Source organism: Myodes glareolus, chromosome X, assembly GCF_982192425.1.
Source record: "Myodes glareolus chromosome X, mMyoGla1.1, whole genome shotgun sequence".
Classification (NCBI taxonomy): Eukaryota; Metazoa; Chordata; class Mammalia; order Rodentia; family Cricetidae; genus Myodes; species Myodes glareolus.
In genome coordinates, this window is record NC_142053.1 from 53,283,343 (window position 1) to 53,310,723 (window position 27,381).

The 27,381-nt window shown below is 38.3% G+C and overlaps 1 protein-coding gene across 1 annotated transcript; it reads right to left on the bottom strand.

Moving 5' to 3' along the window:
• Nucleotides 1–2,852: 2,852 nt before the first annotated feature.
• LOC148117322 (melanoma antigen preferentially expressed in tumors-like) lies at nucleotides 2,853–27,061 on the bottom strand. Its single transcript, XM_087902593.1, has 7 exons — nucleotides 26,996–27,061; nucleotides 12,431–12,554; nucleotides 12,104–12,201; nucleotides 10,096–10,188; nucleotides 6,071–6,370; nucleotides 5,059–5,640; nucleotides 2,853–4,178 (listed from the first exon to the last, which is right to left on the bottom strand). The coding sequence occupies exons 5-7, from the start codon at nucleotides 6,358–6,360 to the stop codon at nucleotides 3,665–3,667; spliced, it is 1,386 nt and encodes a 461-aa protein (XP_087758719.1). The 5' UTR covers nucleotides 6,361–6,370; nucleotides 10,096–10,188; nucleotides 12,104–12,201; nucleotides 12,431–12,554; nucleotides 26,996–27,061; the 3' UTR covers nucleotides 2,853–3,664.
• Between the last annotated feature and the right edge of the window lie 320 nt (nucleotides 27,062–27,381).

Here is a 27,381-nt window from a genome sequence, read left to right on the forward strand (position 1 = left end):
ATGCGGTTGTTCATACTCTGCATCTGGTGTCCTGATTTGCACGAAACCTTACCCAGGGACCCCAACTCACTAGACGTTGACATTTGTGGGCCTCTCATTTTAGGATGGAATTTTCCTTGGATGGAGAGATGTGATTGGGACTGGAAGGAGTAGTTGAGGGTGATAAGCAAATGAGCTTTTGAGACCATAGAGTTGAGACTTCCCTGCATGAGGCAGGTCATTCCTCTGGGCCTCTCTTCTAGGTCAGGTCTGTCAAGTTATAGGGCCAGCAAACAGCAGTGATTTCAGAGTTCAGATCACAGCCATGTGCAGGAACATGAGAGAAATTCATCTGGAACAAATGAAACATGGAGACACATCTGGAATTGGAGGTGGGGGAAACGTCCGACCTTAATGTGTAGGTGTGCCATCAAGTCTTACCTACATACAAAGGTACCAGAATTTCACTTTAAGTACAGCTGCATCTTTGAGACCCACCTGGCAGAAAGATAGAACAAACTTCTACAATTTGTCTCTGAACTGCAAACATGCATACGTGTTTTGTATATCAAATGTGACAAAATATTAAAATGCTTTGAATATATAAACACATATATTTAAATCATCCCACAAAATATTAGGCTTCATTATGGAATTATGAACTTATTTTTAATTTTATAAGAAATCACAGTCAAGAAACTTTGAAATTTTAAAGAGACCTTCAACTGTTAATATACTGAAAAAAGTTAAAGGATTTGGTATTTTGAAGGTCATATTCTTTTATGTTGTGATAGTAACGTAAGATATTGGGAATAAACAAGGAAACGTTATAGTTTAGAAGCTATGTATGTGTGTCAAGTCGGCAGAGGTCTACTGTAGTGGCCAGTTTGTCAACTTACAGAAACTAGAGTCATGGAGAGAAAGTGGACCATAGATGAAGAAATGCCTCCACCAGACTGACCTGTAAGCAAGTCTGTGGGGCATTTTTCTTGATTAATGAATGGTTGGTGAAACAGAGCCCAGCCCACTGTGGGAAGTGCCCCCTGGGCAACTGGTCCTGGGTTGTAGAAGACATGTTGTTCAACAAGACACAGAAAGACACTAAGCAGCTTTCCTCCATCTTTCCTGCCTCTGCTCCTGTTCAAATGCCTACTCTTGACTTCCCCCGATGATGGGCTGAGATTGGGACATGTAAGTCAAATCTACCTTTTCCTCCCTCAGTTGCTTTTCAAGTTCTTATCACAGCCATATAGAAGCAACATAGTACACTCACTTAGGTTACCTTTCAGATCTAAAGAAAACAAAGTATCCAGAGCACCTGTTTGCAAGGGAGTCTCCAGGAATATCATTCACATATTCAGTATGACAGGAATAAATTCCAAGTTCTCTGTTCTTTGTAGGGTCTAGTTTTTACCCCAGGGTGTAGTGTCTCTGACAGAAACATGGCACCCAAGGAAAGACAGAGCAAAGAGAGAAAATATGCCAATACTGATGCAGTTTCAGCATCACCTGTATTCTGATACAGTCAACATATTAGTCAGATCTGTACTTCTGAGAGCACAAGATCTCAGTTTATTCAGAGAATATATAATAACAGCCATATAAAAACACAAAAAAGAAAGTTCAAAGAAACAGGTAAACTTAATTTTAATATTTTATTTAATACAAATTGTCAAATCTCTGCACTTTTAACTTGTAAAAAACAAAAGTAAATTGCTTATTACACTGGTATTTTAGTTGGTTTTTGAAACTTTGTTCATTTTATCTTGATGCAAGCATTATTGAAAATATGTACAAATTTGAAAAGTTATATCACAAAAGAATTATGACACATAAATTACATCACATTTTTACATGCTTTTTCTTATTAATTTAGAAATACAATGTTACCACCAAAAAATTAATAAAAACAAATATTACTTGTCTTGCTATTTTCTCATTACATTTTGACTGTAAAATATAATTTGATCCCAGGCAGTGATGGTACATGCCTTTAATCCCAGAACGTGGGAGGTGGAGGCATGTGGATCTCTGTGAGTTTGAGGTCAGCCTGGACTACAGAGTAAATTCCAGGTTCAATGACACACAGAGAAACCCTGTCTTGAAAAACCAATATATATATATATATATTTTGATACATTTACCAGAAACACTAATAAAAACAAAATTAATTTACTTTTTTTCTGTGGTCATCTGAAACCAAGCATGACCTCACTTAAAAAAGAAAACAATATAAAGAATTAAGCCATAGCATTTACTAATATATTTCAATAGGACATTATGTGTAAATTATTTCTTATAATCTATTCTTTTTGCTACACAGTGACTGAAACGCAGTTGTTTTGGCATCTCAAAAAATGCTAATTTTGTACTTTTACCATGCTTTCTGATGTAGTATGCATTTAAAGAAAATAACATTATAAGTAAGATATTTTTATGTGTTCGTGTTCATGTGTGGGAGAAGGCACATGCACTTGACTATGTGTGTGTGCATGTGTGTGCGCGCAAGTGCTCATGCTCACACATGTATGCCAAAAGTCAATATCTATTTTTTTTTCTTCTACAGATATTTCCCGAGGGCAGATCTCTCACTGAACGTAGAATGCACGTAATTGCTGGAATGTCTGGCCATGTAGCCCCAATGATCTTCCTTCCTCCACCTTTTCAACACTGGAGTTACAACTGTGCTCTTTAATGCTCAGCTTTTTACACAAAGGCTAGGTTGGGAGCGGAGCACAGGAGTGCTTGTGTGGTAAGCAACTGGGCGGCTGAGGCATTTCCTTAGCACTGTGTAATTATTAATTACTGACTTTACACCATTTGTAAGTAAATCTGGAACATACAAACTGAATTTATAATTATGTTATATTTTGGAGTATAAAGTCAGTTAGCCTCAGTACTCAAACATGGCTAGTATGTATCATATGAAATGGGGCACAGCTAATGCAAAAGAGAAGCAAAATGTATATAGGGAATGATTTATCCAGCTAAGGAAATGTACAGGATCGATAGAACTGGGAGTAGAACAGGAGAACTAAAGTAGGGGGAATATTATGGCAAGGATCCTAAATCCCACAGAAAAATTCATGGGACAAAGGCTAGGTACCCAACTGAAGACTTCATGGGAAGTAGTGGAAACTTTGCAGTTGGCCTACATCAAGGAATTGTCCAATTATAGTTGTGTTCTTGAGGTTATATTGAAACATCAGAGCCTCTGCTTGCCTTTTTCCTTGTCCACTACTTAATCTTGACGGTTTCCACAAAGCAACCAAAAGCAGCCTATGGTAACTTAGGGGATGGAAACATTGTCTCAAAAAAAAAAAAAACCGTCATATCCTCAAATACAGACAGGAGAGGCTGTCATTGTTCTGATTTGTGTGCTGTACCAACTATTGAACCAAACAGTATGAGCAGATATATAGCAAACTAGGAGTTGATCATCCTGTATTACACGCACATCACAGTGATAAGTAAAATGAAATATATCAATAGTAGACAAGAGATACACAGGGATTCTCCAAGTCCTCCATTTTTTTTCTAAATTATTCTGTATAGGAATTAGCTTACATATCTATTTTCTCTAAGTGCAATTTCCCTCAATGTAAGAATTGAGTGTATGGGTTCAGGAAATAACATTTAGTACTTAAGTAACATATCAGATTGAAACTGTGTTTGACTGCGAAATTTACTCTGAGTAAGTGATCCATTTCATGTCATGCCTCCCTGCAACCTGTAGCATCGCCTTCAGTTGTAGTTGTACAACAGCAAGCCTCTGTTGGTCTAGTCTGCCCTGAAAATGCCATCGTTCATAGCAATGTAGAGGGATAGGATAAATCACATATTTTAGCTTCATCAAGGGTGTTAAACTATGCATGATATTCACAAGCATAGTCATTGTGATGGGGTTAGAAGCAAAGGCCAGGATACGGAGTTCAGTACAATGCATTAGGGCAGGGATAAGAACAGCGATTGCAGAATCATTTATAAGGCAATGATTTATCTCCAGATGCCTAAGAGTACCAGAGAGATTTAACAGAAAAGTTTGAAAGGGCTCGAAGTCATCCCAATACATTGCATTGTTACTAAGATTCAACATCTTTAGTTGGGAAACCTGAGGACACTGGGCTAGAAATCTGAAGTCTCTGTACGATAGATCACAGAATGACAGAAACAAAAAATCCAGACTAGTTGGCAGAAGTCTGTAGGGAGAAAACAACAATAAAACTTCTGAAGAATGAGGACTGAATGAAAAAAACTGTATCTTTACATCCAGAATAAGCCACTTTTCACATGCAGTGTAATTGTGTATTAATGCGTTAATCTGTACTTTGTTCGCCTAACAATTTTGTGACTCTGAGAAATTTTTTTAGGCAGTAACTTACTATGTAGTCCTGGCTGTCCTGGAACTCACTAAAGAGATCATATTGGCATTGAACTCAGAGAATCTGCCTGTCTTTGCTTCCTGAGTGCTGAGAATAAAATCATGTGCCACCATAGCTGGCTGAAAAGTTCTGTTTTCAACACTGAGATACAAGTTCTCTTAATCTTAAGAATGTGTAAAGTGTATTATAACTGATGATTTTAAGAAATATTAAGAGAACAACTAATGCACTTAATACTTAAATTATTATCCATTGTAAATTTCAGTTCACATTTTTAGTGGAAAGGGATCAGAAAGAGCAATCAACTGAAGATTACCTTTGGTCAGTCCCTAAATACCGTCCTCTACTTTCATGGTCTATATCTTGGTGACTACAAATTAGCAAAGTGATCTGTCATTGTAAGCCATTGGCATCTATGATTATGTGCATCAGTGCTATAGAAAAAGTCTTCCACCATCTCAATTCCTCTTTCTTCTCATATCGAGAGGGCTAGTGGTTTTTCACCTTTGTATTTCTGCACTTATCTTTACATTGCTGGCTGCTTAGTTTTTATAATTCCTCCTCCAGTTTCAAATTCTCAAAAGTAACAAAGCAGCAATCATAAAAGGTTTTGAGAAGTTTAGGAATACCCATAAATATTTTCTACTTTGTCCCAACATTTATCCAGGAAACCCAGAACCCAGCCCAAAACTCTTACCTGAGCACGCTGTCCAGATGATTTTTGAGACAGAATGAAGACAATTTGAGTTCCTTAAGGTTTTCCATACGTTGCAAATTACTAAGGAATTTTTTAAAGACTCTCCCACTCAGAGATCTAAAAGTGACTTTAAGCAGTCTAAGGCTCTTTAGGTGGCTCATCTGAGACAGGATGATGGTGATATCACTCAGAGAACCCTTATCAACTGACAGCCGATTAACACAGTTAAGATCAAGAAATCTCAGGGTGCGTTTGCAGTCACCCAATTTAACAACTTGCAAATCTCGACAGCATATGTGCAAAGCCCCTAAACTCTCTACAATTTTCCTCACAAGCAAAACTGAAAATTCTTTTTCCATTAAGGAGCCATCTAGGGAAAGATCCACTAGTAATTCGATAGGCCTGGGTAACTCAATCGTGGATTCTAAATCTATACAACGAAGCTGTCCTTCCATTTTTCTGACAGAGTGGTCAGAGTAAGTACAAGAATGAAAACAGAAAGGTGATTTGATGCTGACTTCAGCGCATGTGATCCTACAGTCAATGTCTTGCCTTAAATCTAGGATCCTCAGTTTAGGAATCCTGTAGGGGTAAGAGGAGATAGAATATCTGAGAAATATCAAATGATAATGAAACCCAGTAGGATCAATGATGACATATAGGAACAAATCCTTTTATCCATAGCTGGTACTCCTTGTACTAACTACCAACAAGTCTTTGCCATGTGAATTCAACCTCCCTTCCCCCCCATCCTTTGTATATCTTAAATCCCCTCCAGTCTTAAAGCTCTTGTCTTTCTCTTAAGTAACACCCGTTGCATAAACCCATCAATAGAATCCTCAAGAACAGATTTCCTAAGGAATATTGAAGACATCAGTGTTTAATGTGTTACCAAGTTTTAGCCGAGTCTCAGAAATCAACTTGCAGCATTCACTAGTTACTCATTCTAAGAGAGTATCAGGCTGTAGTATTACCACCTATGAATTACCATGTCTCTATTATACAGTCTTACCGAGAAGCAGAGTTCTTTGCAGGATATACTGGAAGATTCTCAATCATGGCTTTCAGGAGTTCATGTTGAGTCTCCCGTACAGTTAATGTCCCAAGATGGAGACAGTAAAAGGGCCAAATTTTCACCATCTCACTCAATATATTCTTATGCCCACCCTTGAAGGCAGCAATGAACAATGGAACAAAAAAACATCTTGGAATAGCCTCCAGAGCTTGGATTGCTGCAGACTCATGTCTCAGCAAACCCTGTATAGCAAGATCCACCAGTGTTTTGGGGTTCTTTGCATTCATTTTTGTGAACCTGCATCAGGAGAAGAAACATTTAGAAGTTCTGGGAAAACACACAGTGTCTTCTTTGCAGCCTGTGCTAGCAAAGTAGAAATGATTTAAAGAATAAATCAATCAGATAGTCACCACCAGGTACTTCTACTATAGACTCAGATTAGAAATAGACTTGTGAGTTTATAACTGTATATGTTTATATGTGTGTTACTACTCTCTCCCCCATGTATACATACTCTGTGTCTTATAAAATGGCATCAAAATGGGTAGTAAGCAAGCAGAAAACAATTTTGTTCACTTATTTACATGAATTCCAGTATTTTCCCTCAGTAGTATATAAGCGATCATGAAGAAAAATAAATCTAAAATAGTAAATAATAAAACTTCAAATTAATTGTGATTAAAGAGAAAAGGAATGACATTCTAGCCCTTGATTTGTCTCACTCCCATCACTATATTTGTGGCAGATGAAGACACCAAACTGTACAAGACACACATGAAGGAAGATGGTTAAGAACTTAAAGTTGACCTTAAGAAAATTCAGAAAAATTAGTCATGATTTAATCCTAAAGATGAAAAAGAAAACATAAAATCAATATAATGCACTACAGTTTGGGGCAAAGACTTCAAAAGTGTTCAACTCAAAGATGTATGTTATCTCACTTGTGGAAAGTAAAAATTAAATAGTCAATCTGATCATGGAATAATGACTTCTAGAGTGTAGGAGAGTTGCAGGGGTTGGGGTGACAAAACACAGTCAGATATAATTCATGTAACCTAGAGGTTGGTATGGACATATCACAATGAGTCTCATTAATATGAATTATGACTATGTGTTAGAAAAAATGAGTATCAAATGCATATCAAATAGACAATATGGAGGGTTTAAAACTGCAGTCTTTGAAACATACAAGGTCTGAGAAAGAATAAATTCATGTGAATAGGAGAAACATTCAAGAAAATTTGTTAATAATGGAAGAAAACAAAATGAGGGGGAAATTAAGATTTCTGTAACACATAAAAGAGTCAGAAAGCTCCTAAATTTATCTTCTACTGCCAGAACAACAAATCCTCTAAAATGCCTACATAGCAATGATAAAAGGAAAACAGCATGATACATTATAGATTATAAGACAATGTAGCATCATATGAATACACAAAATAAGGAAAAATTTGAAGCAAAAACATTAAAACCATCAGAAACAAAATAACTGTTGCTTATCACCTACCTAGTATGGTACTTTGCTACAGCATCTTGTACACTTTATGGCATTGTCTTTTGATAAAATAACTTGATGAGTAAGATTAAAAAGTGTTACATTTTCTTGAGGTTTCTGGGATTTCAATCTCATGCACATGTCTAAGGGTCTTAAAAAGGTGGTCTTCTGTGGTAGCTCAAAGTGCAAGAGAGGGTAAGTACTTCTTTTTAGTGAAGAATTTTCTTTTGTGTGAAGAAAAAGTCAGTATAGAAAGGAAGGGACTGGGCAGTTTCATATAACACAGTAGCTAATTTCACACACTGTTACAAATGTTAGTGAAATGTATTCAAGAATTTTCTGTTTAATGTTAGTGAAATGTATTCAAGAATTTTCTGTTTAATGTTAGGGAAACGTATTCAAGAATTTGTTGTATGTGCTCTATTACAAGGTCACCATGTTCCTAGGAATATCTGTGAATCTTCCAGGACTTTGGTTCACAATTCTGTTGTGGATGTGCCTGATATGATTGGTAAGGACTCCAGAGTCCATTATAAGGGCTTTGGAGCAGTGCTACTTAAATTTTTCTTTTCCCTAACAAACTCAACACTAAAAACATTTAAAATGTTTTTCCTAAATTGATGTTTAAATGGAATTCAATTTCAAAAATTTCTACATTTTACTGGGTTAGACAGCCTGATGGTAAAGTTCATATGTGAAAGAATACACAGGAATAGCTAAGAAGAGAGAAGGAAGCCACTTGAGAAGGGACTCCTGATACCAAGAAAACAAAAACTTTCTAGAGAATTTATGTAATTATAATATCTTGTCACTGCTATAATAAGGGACAAATAACTGAATGAAATAGGTGAGCACAGCTGGCCCTGATGATCCAACATTTCAGAGCACCTCTGTTGAACTTTCTTCTGAGTTCTGCATCCAGAACATCTTCAAGGCTACTCGCTGAGATGATCAAGTATCACATAATATTCTAGTCAGGACTCGACCATAATCACAAATTTTCTTTAGGACTCTGTAAAATTATTAGTGCTCCCAATCATCAGGAAGTAGCCAAGAAAACTATGCACATATTCCTCCCTCTAAAAGAGTTATGGATGTTTGCCTTTGCTTAGAGCGTTTGTTACAAGTCGTTATGCATAATGGTCAGGAAAAACACTAAACAAAGGAAATTAGACTCAAGAGTTCCTGTTTTGAAAAGAAAAAAAGGGGAAATGCTGTAAGACAATGCAATTGTGCACTGTAAAGTTTTGTCACTAGTATTAGTTTAATGAAGCACTTATTGGTTAGTAGCCAGGCAGAAAGTATACGAGATGGGAACAGACTAGGAGAATTCTGGGAAGAGGAAAGGCAGAGATGCTGCCACGAACCAGACTTGGACGAAGCAAGGTAAGAATGCCTCACTGATTATCAAGCCATGTACAAATAAAACCAAACACCAAAAAACAACTACTAGCATTCCTCCATCTTGTGAAGATTTCATGTCTGGTAACCATGTATCGTATATTAAACTATTGCTGAAACACTATGGTAAACATACCTCCTACACCAAAATGAGCAAAGGGTAGAATGGAGGCCATTAGAACAGGTATTTTTGTCACCAATGTATAATTCCCATGCAATCATAAGAAAACATGAAATTCTTGGGTAAAATAAGCATAGAAACTATGTACATACTACATGGTAAACAGAAGGAGTTAGAGAACTAGGTATAGAGGCATATGCCTGCAATCCCAGGACTCAATAGGCAGAAGCAGATGGACTAGTAGTTCCAGGTATTCTCAACTACATAATGAGTTCAAAATGCACCTTGGACTACATTACACCCTTTCTCAAATATCCAAAGTCATACAGACAAGCAAAAGAGAAGGCAGGGTAAGAAAACGCAGGCTACTGAAAAGGATAAAGAGTAAAACATCAGGAATCACAAAAGGAAGGCTAGGACAGCTTAAAAGTACTGAGAAACAGAAAGGCTATTCATCCAAGAGTAGCCATGTCTCAAAAGTTCCAGCACTAGTTCTGAGTGAAGGTATGAGGATTGAGGAAATTCACTTCCAAATATAATGTCTCTCTGATAAAATGATGGACACCCTTGCCTCAAAGGTCAGCCCAAGCTTCTCACTAGTATTAATTCAATCTGGGAAATTTGGGGACTGTGATTCTGCTATTGGCACTAGTCAATGTGAAAGAAAAGTATTTCTTCCTCGTTAGTATCTGAGGTATATCCAGCCAGGTAAAATCTTGAGAGCGACCAACTATTTAAGACAAAGCTACTCTGGTAAATAAGAACTAGAGAGAGGCTGCCGCACCAGCTTCATGGGGAGACACCTGTAGAAGGCAGTGATGGGTTGGATGAATGACAGGCAAGGACATGCTAAAAAACACAGGCAGCAGATCCTCAGGTACTGAAGGCCCTACCACTCTGAGGTCACACCACTTGTATGTTAATGAGCAATCTCTGCCACCTTGTGAGGACACTGATGATCCTGATGTGAGGTTGGGGAGCAGTACTACATCTGAAGCCACTTACCTCTGGTTCAGAGCTGGTGAAACTGAGAATCCTGAGTTTCTGGTCTACCAAGGCCTTAGGTTGCAGTAGCCTCCTCCCTCCACAGATGGTCTACTGTTGGGTGAGAAGTGAATGCGTTAAGACAAAAATCCCAACACAGATCTCAGTGCTCTATTTCTTTCTCCTGTCCTCTTCATTCACTTATTATTATTTCTACTTTTAAAATAGAACATGTTATTAATTATTTGGAAATTTCACAATGCATAAAATGTATTCTATTAATATTTGACCCCAGTACTGCCCATATATCCTCCTAGATCAAATCCCACCTCTAAGTGCCTCCCAACTTATATGCGCTCTTTTTCACAGACATTGTGTACGATAGTTCTACTTTTGCCCTGAGTTTTTATCTTAATAATCTACTGTACATTGCTTCTGTATCTGCTGCATAGTTGCTGCTGCATAGTAGTTGCACAGTAGTTGACTTTAATACTTTCTGTGCATACTTCTATACATAGTTTAGCTATTACAGTGGTTTCTTTTCTTCTTTCGTTTTGGGACTTGATACTGAGCCCTCCATAGATGGCCATGCACTATAGAAAGATAAACCTGAAGGTGTCACATAACCATTCAACATGGTACAGAAGTTACAACACAAAATTATAAGAAATATGAAAAAGCAGAGCAAATGAAAATATCTCCTGATTGCCATATCAAAAAAAATTGCAGAAGTGCTTAAAATGTTGACCAAGTAGTCTCTAAGTATGCATGAGAAAAAAAAAGTATGGTTTACAACTGAACAAACCGGGGGGAGGGGGAGTCAGTAAACATAATTACTTCGTGGTTTTTGTTTCCAGATTCCTATCATGAATTTCTATCCTGATTCCCCTGGATCATGGATTTATAAGGGGAAAAGTGAAATAAAATCTTTCTTCCCCAAGTTACTTTCAGTTATGGTATTTATCACAGAAACAAGAAAGCATACTGGAGCAAGAATCTATAGACTATTACATTTAATAGCTATAGGATACATATCTTCTCAGCAGTTCATGGGATATTCTATGATATAAATACCAATGTAAGCCTCTGAGCAAGTAAAAATTACTTAAAAATAAAATCAGTATTTTCTATCTTAGCAGATCCTAAAGCAATTAAATTATAAATCACTGTTAAGGGAAATGACAGACATGAAACATACCAAATAAAATTAAACATTATACCTCAATGAATTATAGGCAAGTGAAGCAATCAGGAAGGATGTTAAAAAAAATCCTGAAATCTAGTTTGGGAAATCTAAGAAACACCCCAAGGAATAGACACTATTGCCATTGTGCTCAGCTGCCTATGAGGACTTGAAGGTATGACATTACTGTGAAAGACACCACACATTTCAGGCATAGGACTTGGAGGAATTGATCGGCAAACAGCCCTCATGTCTCATCCATAAGAACTAGTTCTTACAATTTTCAATGTACTATGCAAGCTGCTAACAGGGAAAAGCAATCAATAATCATACGTAGCTTTCAGCTCTGGTGTGGGAGAATTGTCTTTATTCTGTCAATAATGTTTTAAATAAACACTCATTGGTCGATAGCCAGGCAGGACATTTAGGTGGGAAAACCACACAGGAAGTAGAGGTGAGACAATGAGAACGGGAGTATTCTAGGGATGATGAAGCCCATTCCTCCCAGTCCTTCCCAGACCACAGAAGAAGCAGGATATGAACTGTCCCGCTGAACAAGGTACTGAGCCATGTGGCTAACATAGATAAGAGTAATGGATTAATATAAGCAACTAGAGCTAAAAAGAAGCATGAGCTAGTGGGCCAATCAGATTATATTTCATGTAGAATCTCTGAATGATTTTCTTTGGGGCTTACCGACTGTGGGAACTGGACAGGACAGAAACCCCAACAAGCAGGCCCTCATGTTACAAAGCCCATTGTCTTAGATACTTTTCTATTGCTGTGAGGAGACACCATGACCAAAGAAAATATAAAAAAGTAACATTTAATTAGGGGTTTGCTTACAGTTTCAGAGGCTTAGTCCATGAAAATCAAAGTGAGGAGTAAGGTGACAGGCAGGCAAGTATGGTGTTGAAGCAGTAGCTGAGAGCTTACTTCCTGATCTGCATACAGGAGGAAGAGAGAAAGTGAGACTAGGCCTGGAACTAGCTTTTAAAATGTCAAAACCCACTCCCTAGTAACAGGCGTTCTCGAACAAGGCCACAATTTCTAATTGTCCCTTAATAGTTCACCAACTAGGAATCAAGCATTCAAATACTTGAGCCTATGGGAGCCATTCTCATTCAAACTACTCCATCCTGCTCCCTGGTCCGCATAAGTCTGTAGTCATACCTTAATGCAAAATGCACTCAGTCCAACTTCAAATGTCCCCACAGTCTTTTATTCTCAAGATTGTTTACAATTCCAGAGCTTAAAGTTTCTTGTGAGACTCGGGGTAATCTCTTAACTGTAACACCTGCAAAATCAAAATAAAAAACAAATTACATACTTCTAAAATTTAATGACACAAAAATACTTTACTATTCCAAAAGAGAGGAGGAAAGGATCATAGTGAATAAATACTGAAGCAAAGCAAGACTGAAACCAAGCAGGCAAATTCTGAATCTCTATGATTGATGTTAAAGTGATTATAAGATGGATCTTCCTATCTCCCACTCCTCCTAGTATTGCTGACTACATCATCAGTTTTTCTTAACAATGGAGCAGGATTCCACAACCCCTTTACACCTGTATCTTCCTTGAAAAAAAAAACAGAACCATGGGACTTACGCTAACAAGTTATTATGTTTACCTGGGTTAAAACCATCCATGAATTACATTTACATTAGCTTTGACTTAGTAATAGTCTCTGATTGAATTCCCTGCCGGCAGAAAACCAAAAATCCTGCTGAGACTGTATTACTGTCATTGTGCAACTGTTATCAGTCAGCAAATTTATATCACAGGGAGAACTGTTTGTTGAGACAGTTCCCAAGATGTCCTACTGTTGTGGAACAATCCTTTTATACACTATGAATATGTAGTACTCTCATTGGCTAAAAAGAGCTCACTAACCTATAGCTGGGCAGGAGGAGGTTAGATGGGAAAACTAGACTAAAAAGATGCTGGGATGAAGAAGTACACAGTCAAAGGAGTCACCAGCCAGAGGCAGAATGAATCAGACACACAAAACGGGACCGACATAAAAGATACACGGCAGTATATAGATTAATAGAAATGGGTAAATTTAAGTTATAACAGCTAGTAAGTAATAAGCCTGAGCTATCAGATGAGCATTTAAAATATAAGACTCAGTGTGTTTCAGAGCGGCTGCAGGACAGGGAAATTTCACCTACAAATGGTGCCCAACATTCAGGGCCATATACATCCACATAAAGCCAGTAAAGCTTTAAAAAATGGAATCTAAACACACAAAATGGAGTCAAACTCAAATTCTTGGTAACCACTGTTTTCTTGTTTGCTAGAGGCAAACAGAGGCATGCCTACTTTAAGATGCATTTTCCTGGTTTGTGTTACCAGCATGGATGGATCTTTTGGGAGGTCCTGCTACTGAACACTTGAATGAGGTTTATGAGCAGCAAGCAGTGCTACTTGGTGGCAGCATGGACTCAACAACTTCCCAGAGTTCAGACAGTAAATGCTGCTCATACCTGCACCTCTGACATAAGCTAGGTTCTCAGGGAACAAAACAGGGCAGAATCAGCTGCCAAGGCATAGGCTTTGGTCCTAGCCACACCACTTAACAGTTTGAAGTTTGGCTCATGTGGTCAGAAAAGGATAGATATGCGGTAAAGCAGAATCAGTTGGAAAAGCCTCTAAACGTGTCATAGTGTGTTTGAAAATATGCATAGTCTTGGAAGAGAGAGAGAAATAGTATATAAAATAGTTTTAAAATAATTAAGTCCTAAAAGAGGGAGTAAAGTAATATAAAAGCAAAAGCAAAGTAAAGAGTAAAAAATACAGAGAGTCTGGATCCTGTATGTTATTCTGTCATCTTTGAATTCCTTGGTTTCTAGGACATACTGTATTGTGAAGACTGCTTGATTATATATTTTGAAAATGCCTTGACTTCCAAATTTTAAGTCAAAATGTGTATTACATTGCAGGAGAGGTTATGCTTTTATTTCCACAGGAAATGAGTGGCTGTGGACTCATTCTGGCTTAAAGAAAATCGGGTCTGAAAGAGAAAGATCCTCTGAAACCCTAACTACAAACATAAAGAAATGAACCTAAAAGAACTGAAAGACATGTAATGGATATTTTACCTACTCAAACACATAATAAAAACTCATATTTGACTGACTTATATACATCGCACAGTCTGTACTAGTGTTAATGCAAATATATACATTGTCTTTAAAACTTTATGCATTTTCAGAGCAAGGGGACCAAACACCAGTGAAAACTGATGGCCCATGTGATCCAGAATTTCAGAATACCTCTGCTACAGTCTCCTTGACATTCTTCATTCAAAGAAGCTTCAAGGCTGCTGGCTGAGATTGTCCAGACTCACAGACTTCTCCTGCTGGTACTTCATTATTGTCCCAATTTTCTCAAGGTTTCCCCAAAGATAATAGCACCCACAAACAACTGGAAACAGTCTAGAGAAGTATACCCACATTCTCAAACATTGGTTTTAGATGTTTGTTAACACTTAAGGGGGCTCGATCACAAGTTATTATTGGTAATGGTCATTTAAAAAGTTAGACAAAGATTAGATTCAAAGATCTCTTTCTGAAAAGATAAAGGTGGATATAGAAATGGTAGGATAAAAGGACAGTTTATTAAATCTACTTTTATGCTAAAAAGCAATTCCTAGTCCTAAGTATAAATATAAGTATTTATATTTGTATGGATTTTTGTATATTGATACAAATTTAAATTTAGTTTTGTTATATGCGTGTGTATGCACTTGTTGATGTTTATGCAGCTCATTTAGACACATCTGCTGGCAGAACCGACCTACTTCAGAGAAGGTGATGGGCACTGAAGAAACTCCATATGGAATTTATTTTATTCATGGCAAAAGTTGGCCACGTGGGCAAAGAAAATCCCTTTACTTCAATTGCTGACAGCTGTTGTCCAAACTGGACCAGTAAGATGCAAAAGAAAGTGAGTGACTCCCAAATTTTGTCAAGACAAAGCAGGAAATCCTTCAAAATTCCCTGCTTCTCAGAAATGTCTGTCTGATATACCAGGTCTGTAGGCCAGAGTTCGATACCCCAACATCATAGAAGAACCTAGGGTAACTGTCCAGTGAAATTGATGTCCCTATCATTAAGTAACATTATCATTCTTCTGGGTTCTTTGATGGAGTTGAAGACTAGATAGTTAGAGTTGTCCTAAGTTATGATAAAAGGTAAATTAGGTACAAAACTGTAGCCTAACAAAGATACGATACATAATAGATTATTTTCTCTAATTTTGCCAAATAGACTGAATTTTATAACTGTAATTCTTGAGAACTCTTTTTGTTATAGTTTTACTTTGATAAAAGTTAAAACCTTCCTTTTAGTTAGACAAAAGGGGGGAAATCCTGTGGAACATTTTTTGTATACTATGAATATGTATTACTACAGTTGGATAATAGAGAGCTTAGTGGCCTATAGCTTGGCAGGAGGAGGTTAGGTGAAAAACCAGACTAAGAGGATGCTGAGCTGAAGAGGGACAGACGTAGAGGAATTGACAGTCAGTTGCAGAATGAGTTGAACACATAAAATGGAACAGAGGCAAAAGGTACATTCCAGAATGTAGACTAATAGAAATGGGTCAATTTAACTTGTAAGAGGTAGTTAGTACTAAACCTGAGGTATCAGGCAAGCATTTATAATTAATATAAGCCTCAGTGTATTTGAGATTGTCTGTGGGACAGAAAAACTGCCTAAAGTCTGCTTTGCCTGAACAAGAAGTTTCAAAAGAAGGAGTCCTTATGCACCCTCTGCAGCTCTATCAACTTTCTATTTATCAACCCCCCTGCCCAGTCCTATAAGAGCCCTAACCAGCTCCTTCCCCTTCACACAAGTTCCATTCCCATGGGAAGTCATTGACCCTGCTGCTGTGCTAATAAACAGTCTCAACTGTTGAGAGAAGACTTAGGTCTCTTTCATGTCTTTTGTTCCTTTACTATTCTTAAATCTAACATTTTGGTGTAGAAATCCAGGAGGACTTCTTGGATCGCTGCCCTTTGGTAGCTCCATCCCTTCTTCTGGGACCTTCTGGACATTTTATCGATCTTGACTCCTCTTGGAACGTGGAACTTCGGGAGCACAGATACTTTATGAACTCACTATATATATATATATATATATATATATATATATATATATATATATATATATATATATATACACGCACACACACACACTAAACAGCCACTAGTTACTATCTGAAACCCACTGGTTTTTGTAGCTTCTGTCTCTGTGAACAGTACACCTTTATCCCAAGCTGATACAGGTATATCTGTGATTATCAGGTTTACAACAGAGCAAGATCCAGTACAGTCAGGGCTGCAGATAGATCCTGACTCAAAAAAGTAAATGGCCTCATAAACTCGTATGTTTGAATACAGGTTCCCAGTTAGTAGGACTATTAGGAGGTTGTCACAAACTCATGGCAGGCCCAATTTATCTCTGTTTGCAACATTCAGATCAGATGAGAGCTGTAACTAATACTCTAGCACTATATCTGCCACACGCCCCATCATGATGGCCATGGACTCACCCTTTGAAATTATAGGCAGCCCCCCAATAAATACATTGTAAAATTGCTTTGGTCATATCTGTTCATAACAATGAGACGGTAACTAAGACAAATAACAATACAGATAATCAATAAAAAAATGACAGTTTTTTCAAAAGGTAAGAGTGACAAAATTCTTAGTTGAACTAAATGAGAGAATGAATATATAAATTAGTAAAAACAGAGATAAAAGGGGGCAATACTAAGAAACACCAATGAAATTCTGAAAATTGTTAATTAACATTTGAAAACTCATATTCAAAGAGTAACTAAAAGAAATGGATAATTTCTTAGATAGGAAAGATATAAATAAATTTAGAGATCCATAAAAATCAATAAGATTATCGTATCTCCCAACAAATAAAATCCTAGAAACACATGGATGAAGGAAATATTTTATTAGACCTGAAAAATGCTCATGAGACTACCTAATTAAAAGATACAGAAAGTGCTAAACTTCTCCTTGTGGACAATATACCTTGATATCTAGCCTAGTTCAGAGTAAAAGTTTTAAAAATGTTTTGGTGGTGAACATTATTAATGTATTACTTTTTTCTAATAAAGTCTTTATAAACTGAATTTAATAATATATTTTAACACCATGATCAATTTGGCTTATATTAGGTATGCAAGGATGTTTCACTTATTAATAGGTTTGTAGTCAGAGGTCACATGATGGTCTTACAAGTACAAAACAGGCCTTTATCAAAAAATCACTGAAGAATCTAAGACTAAAAGGAACATATCTCACTATAAAATACCTCTACACAATAAACCTACAGTCAAAATCATACCACAGTTGAAAAACTGGAAGTCATTTTTTTCTCAAGTCAGCCAGGAGAAAGTATGATCTACCCTCTCCAATCTTATTCAATGTGCTGAATGAAGTTTTAGTTCATTGTAGGAAAGCTAGAGAAAATGGCAAATGATACACACAAACAGTAAAGGGAGATGTCTAATTATTCCTAAGAATCTTTGCTATAATCCTATAATTAAAAGACTCCAAATGCTCGAACAGAAAACATTAGGATTTGGTAAAAGCAGCAAAAAGGAAAAAAAGAACCATTCAGTATTACAAAATAAGTGCAAACACTGATGCTTTTCCACATTCCAATAACCATGACATTGACAAATAAATCAAGAAAACAATTTCATGAACAATTGCTTCAAACATTAAATACCAAGGAACAGACTTAACGAGGAAGTGAAAGCCTGAAACAGCTAATTTAGTAACAGTGAAGAAAGAAATCGAAGAAGGCATTAGAGGATGGAAAGACCTATAACATACAGGAATAAGCAAGGAAATATTAGCTGCTTTCAAATTATATCATAGAGCAATAGAAACATAAACAGCATGCTATTGCAACAAAACGAGATGTGTAAGTCAGTGGAATGTAATAGAAAACCCTGAAATATGATCATATATCTAGAATTACCTGATTATTGACGAAAAAAAGTGCCCAAAACATCCACTGGAGAAAAGGAAACTATTTTTACAACACTTTAGTTATTTTTTGCTAGTTTAGCAAAACTAACCATCTAAATGTAGAGAGAGTAACCTGTATCCCTGTCTCTCTTTATAAACATCAATTCAAAATCGATCAATGCTCCTAATGTAAGATGTGACATCCTGAAATTTCTATGAGGAAAACACTTTATAGGCACTGTATAGTCACAGTAAAGCCTCTTTAAATGCATTCTGGTAACAGCTCAGGAAATAATAGCAAAAACTGACAAATTAAATTTCGTGAAATTAAAAAGCTTCTAGCTGGGCGGTGGTGGTGCACACCATTAATCCCAGCACTTGGGAGGCAGAGGCAGGGGGATCTTTGTGAGTTCGAGGCCAGCCTTGTCTACAAGAGCTAGTTCCAGGACAGACTCCAAAGCCACAGAGAAATCCTGTCTCGAAAACCCCAAATAAATAAATAGATAGATAGATAAATAGATAAATAAATAGCATCTGCAGAGCAGTAGAAACAACAATATAGTGCCAACCAACAGAATGGTAATATTTTCTAGCCCTATATTTTACAGAGAATTAAAGAGGCTCTTTAAAGAGGCTCAATGAACATGAGAGAGCATTGAGAAGGAACAGGAGCAAAGGACCATGATATACATACTGAAAGTGTCATAATGCACATTTTGTATGATAACTTTTTTAAAGAGATGCACTGTGGAAAAATCCATCTATACACTGTAAATTTGTATTACTCTTATTGATTACTAAAGAAGCTGACTGGCCAATAACTAAACAGATAAGGTTAGGTGAGAACCAAACTGAGAATGTTGGGAGGATGAAAGGCAGAGTCTGGAGTCACCAGCCAGACACAGAGGGGGTAATTATTCAGCTACCCATAAGGCTGCATTTCCGGGTCACCTGTCGTGTGATGTAGCCACACAAACACCTTTTGCACATGTGCAAGGCGTGGGTTGCCCGTCATCAGTGTGTGATGTAGCCATGTCTTCCCACTGTGTGCATGTATTAGGCAGCCATTAAAAGCTGGATGCACCATCTTAGCTCTCTCTGTCCCCCATGCTCAGAGATGCACTCTCTCTCTTTCTCCCTGTCCACCTCTTGGAGAGGCAGCCTCTCTCCCTCCACCTCTTTCTCTGTTCCCAGTGCTCAGAGAGGAAGCCTCTCTCCCTCTCTCTTTCTCTCTACACCATTTTTCCCAGGCCTGTGTGCACTCTAATAAACTCCTAAGTGGGTTTGTTTGAGTCTCGTGTTCTCTTCTCACTCATGCCAGATCATTTCATTGGTGCTGTGACTTGAGAGATTCTTCCACCCCAGGTCTCTCTCCTGGGGTTGGAATCAAAACCAGAGCCCTTCTGGAAAACAACCCATGCCTCCTTATGCCTTAGTGCGACCTCTCAGAAAAACACCAGCTTTGATTGGTAAGTCTTTCCATTTTGGTCAGCTTAACCATTTCTCTGAACCTGAGGAATTGACCGTTAAGCTCTCAGAAACCCTTTGGGGTTCCTAGAGATGGGGGGACCATCCCCAACCACAGTCTTCAAGGCCACGGTTGTTCCCTTAGCTGACAATCATCTCCAGTTTGCTTCCCTCAACTAAAATCATGTTTGGACTGACCTAGCACTGCACATTCTGTGCGGTGCATTCAACAGATTCTTCTTTCTTTTTTCTTTTCCATTTTTCCCCCTCTTTCCCTCGCCCTAAAAGGTCACTCGCAGTGACCTCTGGCTTCTCTGGCTTCTGAGTCACCCTGACCGGATCCAGTCAGGCCATAGCACCCCACCCCAGGTCAGGGGACACCCAGCCGGCCACAGGTCCTGACAGTGTTCATGCTGATTCACACCCCACCCACAGTCAAGAGACGTCTTACTGTGTGAGTCTTGTGGTGTTGCTGTTTTGAGGGTTTTCACGGCTTTGACCATGGGGACCAAACCTTTCAAACTTATCAATCCAGCTCCCCCCCTGCCCTGTGGTGCCTTTTAGAGGCCTTAAAACCTCAGGCCTTAATGCCCTACCTGCAGATTCTCATACTTGTCCACTTTTGTTCAAAAAATGGCCTTGTTACAATTTAGATGGTAATCACCTTTAATCCTGTTATTTTACAGGAACTTTCAAACTATCGTCAGCGCACAGGCAAATGGAAGAAGTTTCCCTACATCCAAGCCTGTTACTATTTAAGCCCTAAGTCTAAGCCCTCTGTCCTTGCAAACTGTTCACCTGCTCACATGTTTCTGGATAGGCCATCTGTACCTGAAGAACTCCCCCACCTCTGCTCTGGACCCAGCTAAGGAACCTCCACCTTTCCGAGCTCAGCAGGAAGCTACCCCGTTTCCCCAGCTTCTACCCCTGTCTCTCTAGTTCCTTCAGCCCCAGCTTCTATGCCTGTCTTTCAGCTCCTGCAGCTGGGGGCCTTCTTCTTCTAGTTTCTCTATTGTTGGGGTAACGGGAGAGCCTTATCTACCTCAGCAGACCCCACCTAAACTGTGTGTTTAGGGGTATTTATCTTACTCATTCATTTTTAGTCATGCCAACCTGCCCGATACCTCTCATGGAAAGGGATTTTTTAGCAAAGGTAGGAGTTTCCATTTCCTTTGCTCCTCCCAATTACCTTACCCCAGACTCGCCAGTAGCTCCACTCTTCCTTCTCCGAGCCTCCCAACCTCCCAACTCTAATGTGTCTTTTCCTCTACCAGCCTCCCAGGTAGGTCACCAAGTCTGGGACAATCAAAACCCCTCTGTTGCTAAACACCATTCCCCATTGTTAGCCAATTACAAGATCCCACTAAGTACATTACCCAAGCTCAGTATCTCCTTTCTCTCTAGAGCCTTAAGGGACTTAAGCCTATCATTTCTGATCTTTTAAGAAAAAAAGCTACTTTGCCCCACCTCTTCTCCCTTTAACACCCCTATACTTGCTGTTAAAAAACCTAATGGAACCTCTCATCTGGTTCAAGACCTCTGCCTCATTAACTCCGCAGTGGTCCCTCTTCATCCTGTAGTGCCTAATCCTCACATACTTTTATCCAATATTCCTCCAGGTGTCTCCCACTCCTCAGTTCTAGACCTCAAGGATTCTTTTTTCTCTATCCCTCTCAGCCCTCAATCTCAAAATATCTTTGCCTTCACCTTGACTGGGTAAAACTTTTGCCTCTGGCTCTACTAAGACCTAGGGCTCTCCCCAAAGGCTCCCTTTTTATCTTGCCCTTTGAACTCATATATGGGCAGCCAATTTTAATCCCCAGCCTCTTACCTAAATCCTCTCCCCTTCCTGATCACCTGCTTACTCCACTGTTATCCCATCTATGCTCCCTATTATGAGATTTCATCGACCACTCATTACCTCAACCATGTGTTAATTCATGGCCACCGCCGATTAAAATAGGGGATCAGGTATTATTTTCTTCCCCAGACCAATGCTCCTCATCCCTTTCTCCTAAATGGCAGGGCCCCTTTAAAGTAATTCTTGTAACTCCCACAGTGCCAAGCTCGAGGCACTTCCTCATTGGATTCACCTATCACATCTTAAACCTTTTACTTTACAGCTCAAGATACCCCCTCATACACAGTAACTCAAACAGGGCCCTGTTCTCTTAAGTTCCAGAGGACACCAGGATCAGCCACCCTTTCTCCAGTTCCAAAAAAAACCAAAAGTCTCTTCCTTACTCAACTCTTTTGTGCCAAAAACTCCATATACTTTCCCTGTTCTTCTTTCTCCTATCTGCTTTCAATGTCATGCTTAAATTTCCAGTTAACCACTCAGCTATAATTACAGGAACCATCATTAAACATAGAGTCAGAGCTACAAGGATTGTCAAAAGCCCAGGCTGTAAGAAACAATAATGAGTTTGTAGACCCAAACTCCAAAAACTCACAAAACAAACTTTAACATGACAGGTTTTATCACTGACTGCAGCAGTGTTTCCTGGATATTAAGCTCCAAGGAGACAATTGGATCCACCTAAACAGACCAGACTTGCCCAGAATAAGTATCATTTAATTCTTTTCTTGTCATTCCTGGTCTCGGGAACCCCTGGTGGCGGGGGGGGGGGAACCCTCTACCTTCCATCTTGAGACTCTCCTCTGTTAATCTCTAGGATCTAAGATTTTTTTTTCAAAACATAATTTTTGCCTTTCCAGCATTTTGCGAGGTCCAAGCTGCCAGTCAACCAATTCCTCAGAGCCTGGAAAATGCAGCAGTAATCAGCTACCCCAGGACATGGTCAAACACCCAACTCCTCGACGCCCACAAAGTCAGTGTGAAGCAGTCATGAGAGACCTTACAGTGCCCCATTCACACTCATTAAGATTCTCAACTCCCCCAATTTTTTATAATAAACAAAAGGTGGAATGTAATTATTCAACCACCCATAAGGCTGCACTTCCTGGTTGCCCGTCATCAGTGTGTGACATAGCCACACAACCCCCTTGTGCGCATGTGCAAGGCATGGGTCACGCATCATCAGCATGTGACATAGCCACATCTTCACCCTGTGTGCATGTGCTAGGCATCCATTAAAAGATAGACACGCCATCTTTGCTCTCTCTGTCCCCCTGCACTCAGAGATGCAGCCTCTCTCTCTTTCTCTCTCTCTCTCTCTCTCTCTCTCTGTCCCCCTCTTGGAGAGACAGCTTCTATCCCTCTCTCTCTCTGAACAACATTTTCCTCATGCCTGTGTGCACTTTCCCCTTCTAATAAACTCCTAAGTGGGTTTGTTTAAGTCTTGTGTTCTGTTGTCGCTAGCGCCAGATCATTTCAGAGAGAGCAGGAGATAAATGTACTGTGCAAATAAAGGTATTGCCACATTGCAGAACATACATAAGAAATATGGGTTAACTTAAAATATGAGATAGTTAGTAATAAGCCTGAGCAATTGTCTGAGCATTTGTAATTAATATTAAACCTCTTAATGTTTATTTGTGAGCAGTTGCAGGACAGGAAAACTCCCGACTACAAATGGTGCCCAATGTTCACGTACATCCACACAAAGCCTGAGAAAGCTTTTAAAAGGATTCTAAATGCAAAGAAACAGAGAAAAATGCAGCTTCCTAGTCTCACATTCTCATGCCAGGCACAGTGCAGGATGTCTCCCAACAGCCGCTTGCGGCATGGAGACAGCCACCAACAGCCATGAGCTAAGCAGCATGGTAGGTTTCTACATTCTCTTATATTTGTTGCAGTACAGAGAGGCTTCTTCTAGTCGTTGCCTGTGGGTTTAAACTACAAGTGTAAGCTCTGCCAGCATGTTGTATGGCAGGTTTGGGGATGTTGCTCATGCAGACAGAAAAGGTTACAGAAAATGCAGTAAAGACAGATTCAGATGGAAAAAAAAATCTAGACAGGCTACAGTGAGTATAAAAATATACTACTTAGGCATGAGAGAAAAAAGAAAAATAATACTGAAAGTACTTAAAAAAGAAATAGTAATAAAACATTAAATAAGCTGTGTAAAGATGGGAAATACACAGGGTGTGGATCCTGTATATTATTGGTCTATCTTTAAATTTTTTGGTTCTAAGAGGCTCTGGATTATTTTTTTAAAAAAACTGCTAGATTCAACCAATCTATATTTTTTTTTAAAAAAATCTTGATTTCAAAATTCAAGTCAAAAGTTATATTACTTTGTGGAAAGGCTATGCTTATATTTTGACAGAAAATGAGAGACTATGCATTCATTCCAGGTTAAAGAAAATCTGGTTTGATCAAGGAAGACCCCATGAAAAAGCTAACTACAAACATTAAACAACTTAGAAGAACTACAAGATATGCAAAATATATTTTACCTACTCAAACATAAAACAAAATTAAATTATCTTTGGTTGACTTACATTAATACAGAGATGTATGTTGCCTTTAAAAGAATGTATATTTTCAGAGGAAGAAAATCAAACACCAATAAAAACAGATGGCCTAGGTGATCTAGCATTTCAAAATGCCTTTGTTACAGCATTTCAAAATGCCTTTGTTACAGTCTCCTCAGAATTCTGCATCCAGAACTGCTTCAAGGCTGCTGTCTGAGATCATACTCCAGTCAGGACTTGACCATAATTATAAATTTTCCCAGGACCCCCAAAAGAAAATAGTGCCCACATCAACAGAGTAGTCTAGAGAACAACATCCACATTCCAAAATGATGGATTATATTTATTTATTATCATTTAAGGTAGATTGGTTGCAAATTGTTATTGGTAATGATAAGGAAAAAAACTAAAAAAAAAGTTTATATTCAGGGATCACGTTCTAAAATGAAAAGGGGGGTGTGGGCAGTGGTGGCATATGCCTTTAATACCAGCACTCAGGAAGCAGAGGCAGGCAGACCTCTGTGAGTATGAGGACAGCCTGGTCTAAAAGAGCTTGTTTCAGGACAGGCTCCAAAAGCTACAGAAGAACCCTGTCTAAAAAAACCAAAAAAAAGTAAGAAAGAAAGAAAGAAAGAAAGAAGGAAAGAAAGAAAAGATGTGGATATAGAAACGATAGGATAGAAGGGTAAATTATTGAACTTACTTTAATCCAAAAAGCAAAAGCAACTATTAATCTGAAATGTTTTACATTGAGAAGGATTTTGATTTTTGATACATTTTTTCCTCTTTTCTTTTATGTATTGCTTTTACTGAGCTGTAATTTTTTTATCTGCTCCCCTTCCTTCCTCCCCTTTCCTCTTCTACCCTCTCCTGTGACTCCCACACTCCAAATTTATTCAGGAGATCTTATCTTTATCTCCTTCATATGTAGATCCATGTATATCTTTCTTAGAGTCCTCTTTGTTGCATAGGTTCTCTGGGGTTATAGCCTGTAAACTAGGTTTTCTTTGCTATATGTCTAAAAGTCACTTATGAGTGGGTATATATTATATTTGTCTTTCTGGGTCTGGGTTACCTCACTCAATATGATTTTTTCTAGATCCACTCATTTCTCTGAAAATTTAAAGATGTCATTATTTTTACCACTGGGTAGTACTCCATTGGGCAAATATTTGACAATTTCTTTCTTCCTTCCTTCCTTCCTTTCTTTTTCTTTTTTTTTCAAGATGGATTTCTCTGTGTAGCTTTGGAGCCTGTCCTGAAACTCACTTTGTAAAACAGGCATGCTTTGAACTCACAGAGATCTGCCTGCTTCTGCCTTCCCAGTGCTGGGATTAAAGGCATGCACCACCATGCTCAACTATACAACATTTTCCATATCCATTCTTCGGTTGGGGGGCATTTAGGGTGTTTCTTGGTTCTGGCCATTACGAAAAATGCTGCCAAGAACATACCTGAGCACATGTCCTTATGGTATGATTGAGCATCCTTTGGGTATATACCCAATTGATGAAAATTTAACATTGTTATACCGTATGTATATTTCAACTTTTATTTGGAGTATTGTGTTTATGCAGCCCATTTAAAAATGTAATGTATAATTAAGAAATACAGATTAATACTTATCTATAATAGTTAAACTTATAGTCATGTTAAGTATGTTTTCAAGGTCATAAAGAGCTACATTGAGATAGATAGATAGATAGATGGTCTTCATACACTTCAAAGACCTACAGAATATGGCATTTAATATGTTTACTAACCTAAGACTTTTAATGACAGTGAGACATGTCTGCTCCTCGCAGCACCAATCTATTTCAGTACAGGTGATGGGCATCAAAGAACCTCTGTATGGAGTTTGCTTTCCTTATGGGAAAAACTAACTTTATAAAACGTCTCTTAGCAGAGTCATCTGGGAGAATACATTTTAGACTTGTAAAATTATTTTTAAATGTTTTATAGATAAAAGTCAGGCATGGAGGCAAACACTTATAATTCTCACATTCAGAATGCAGAAGCATGTAAATCATAAAGTTTCCAACCAGACACAGCCGGGAACTGAAAAAAAGTTCTAAATGACTTGGAAATGAAATCACACTCATCTCCAACAGGTATTTCTTTTTCAGATGCAAAAGTATTTTAAAATACATATTAAATAAACTGGAAGGGAAATCAGCATCTACCATTTTAAAAGCCTGGTATATGAAAACTACTAAGGCAAATATACAAAGAAAAAATGGTGTGTTCTTTACTTTGGGGGAGTTGCTTGTTTGTTGTTTGCTTGTTTTGTTTATTTTTTAAGATAAGCCCTTACCATGTACTCAGGGTGATGCAAACCGAAAGAAAGTAATGTTTTCCTCTTTTGCTGTTTGTATATTTTTTAAGACAAGGCTACACCAGGTACCCAGGCTGATGCAAATAATGATGTTTTTGTTATTGTTGTTTGTTTTTATTTGTTATTTGATTTTGTCGTTTTTTTTTTTTTCCCTGAGAGAAGACCTCACCATGTATCTAGGCTGAGGCAGAACTTGGAGTCTGCTTATTTCAGCCTCCAATATGGCACCACACCCAGCTCAGAAATATAGACTTTAACTAAAATGTGAAAGGATGTGAAGCATTTTAAATAGAGAATACAAAGCAATTAATCATATAATTGATGTGATTCACACCTCAGGAACTCATACTCACGCAAACAGGGCCGGAATGCTACCTCGAGAAAATAAGCCGGGACGTATGCCTTAGGCAAACAGGGCAAAGAAATGCTGCCTCGCGAGAACAGGGTTGCCTCGCGCGAACAGGGCCAAACTGTTAAGAAATCCGATGAAAGCAATGATTAATCCCAAAATAGGTTCAGTTTATGAAAAGAAACTTCTGTTGTCACTTACCTGAGTAGGCGAGTGGGGAGAATTTTCCAACTTTTTCAGCACCTCAGGCTCAGCAACCGAGACGAGAGGAGAGTCTGAGAACTTCAAAAGCCCGCTTGAGGACCCCAACAGGTCCTTTTCAAAGTTAGTGCGCACACTCGAGGACTCCAATTGGCTAGCTGGGGTCAGCTGACTTCTCTCCAAATCCTTCCGCCAGCTGCGGTTCATGAAGCCCCAGCGGCACGTCAAATTTAGGTGTCTATGCAATTGCCTACATCTTTTTGGTTTAAAAAATTTTATGTGGACTATATGAATGTGACTTAAACACTGAATGACCAGAGAATTCTATGATGTCGGGTCTCAAGCTTGGAGACAAAAAGTCAAATAGAATGAACAAAAGAACAGAA

Bases quoted from the DNA above. Each gene is read 5' to 3' on its own strand.
- LOC148117322 (XM_087902593.1), bottom strand. From the start codon at position 6,360: ATGAATGCAAAGAACCCCAAAACACTGGTGGATCTTGCTATACAGGGT. The intron at 5,641-6,070 runs GTAAGACTGTAT...TTACCCCTACAG, and splicing joins GCAAAGAACTCTGCTTCTCG to GATTCCTAAACTGAGGATCC. The intron at 4,179-5,058 runs GTAAGAGTTTTG...TTCTCCCTACAG, and splicing joins CATCTGGACAGCGTGCTCAG to ACTTCTGCCAACTAGTCTGG.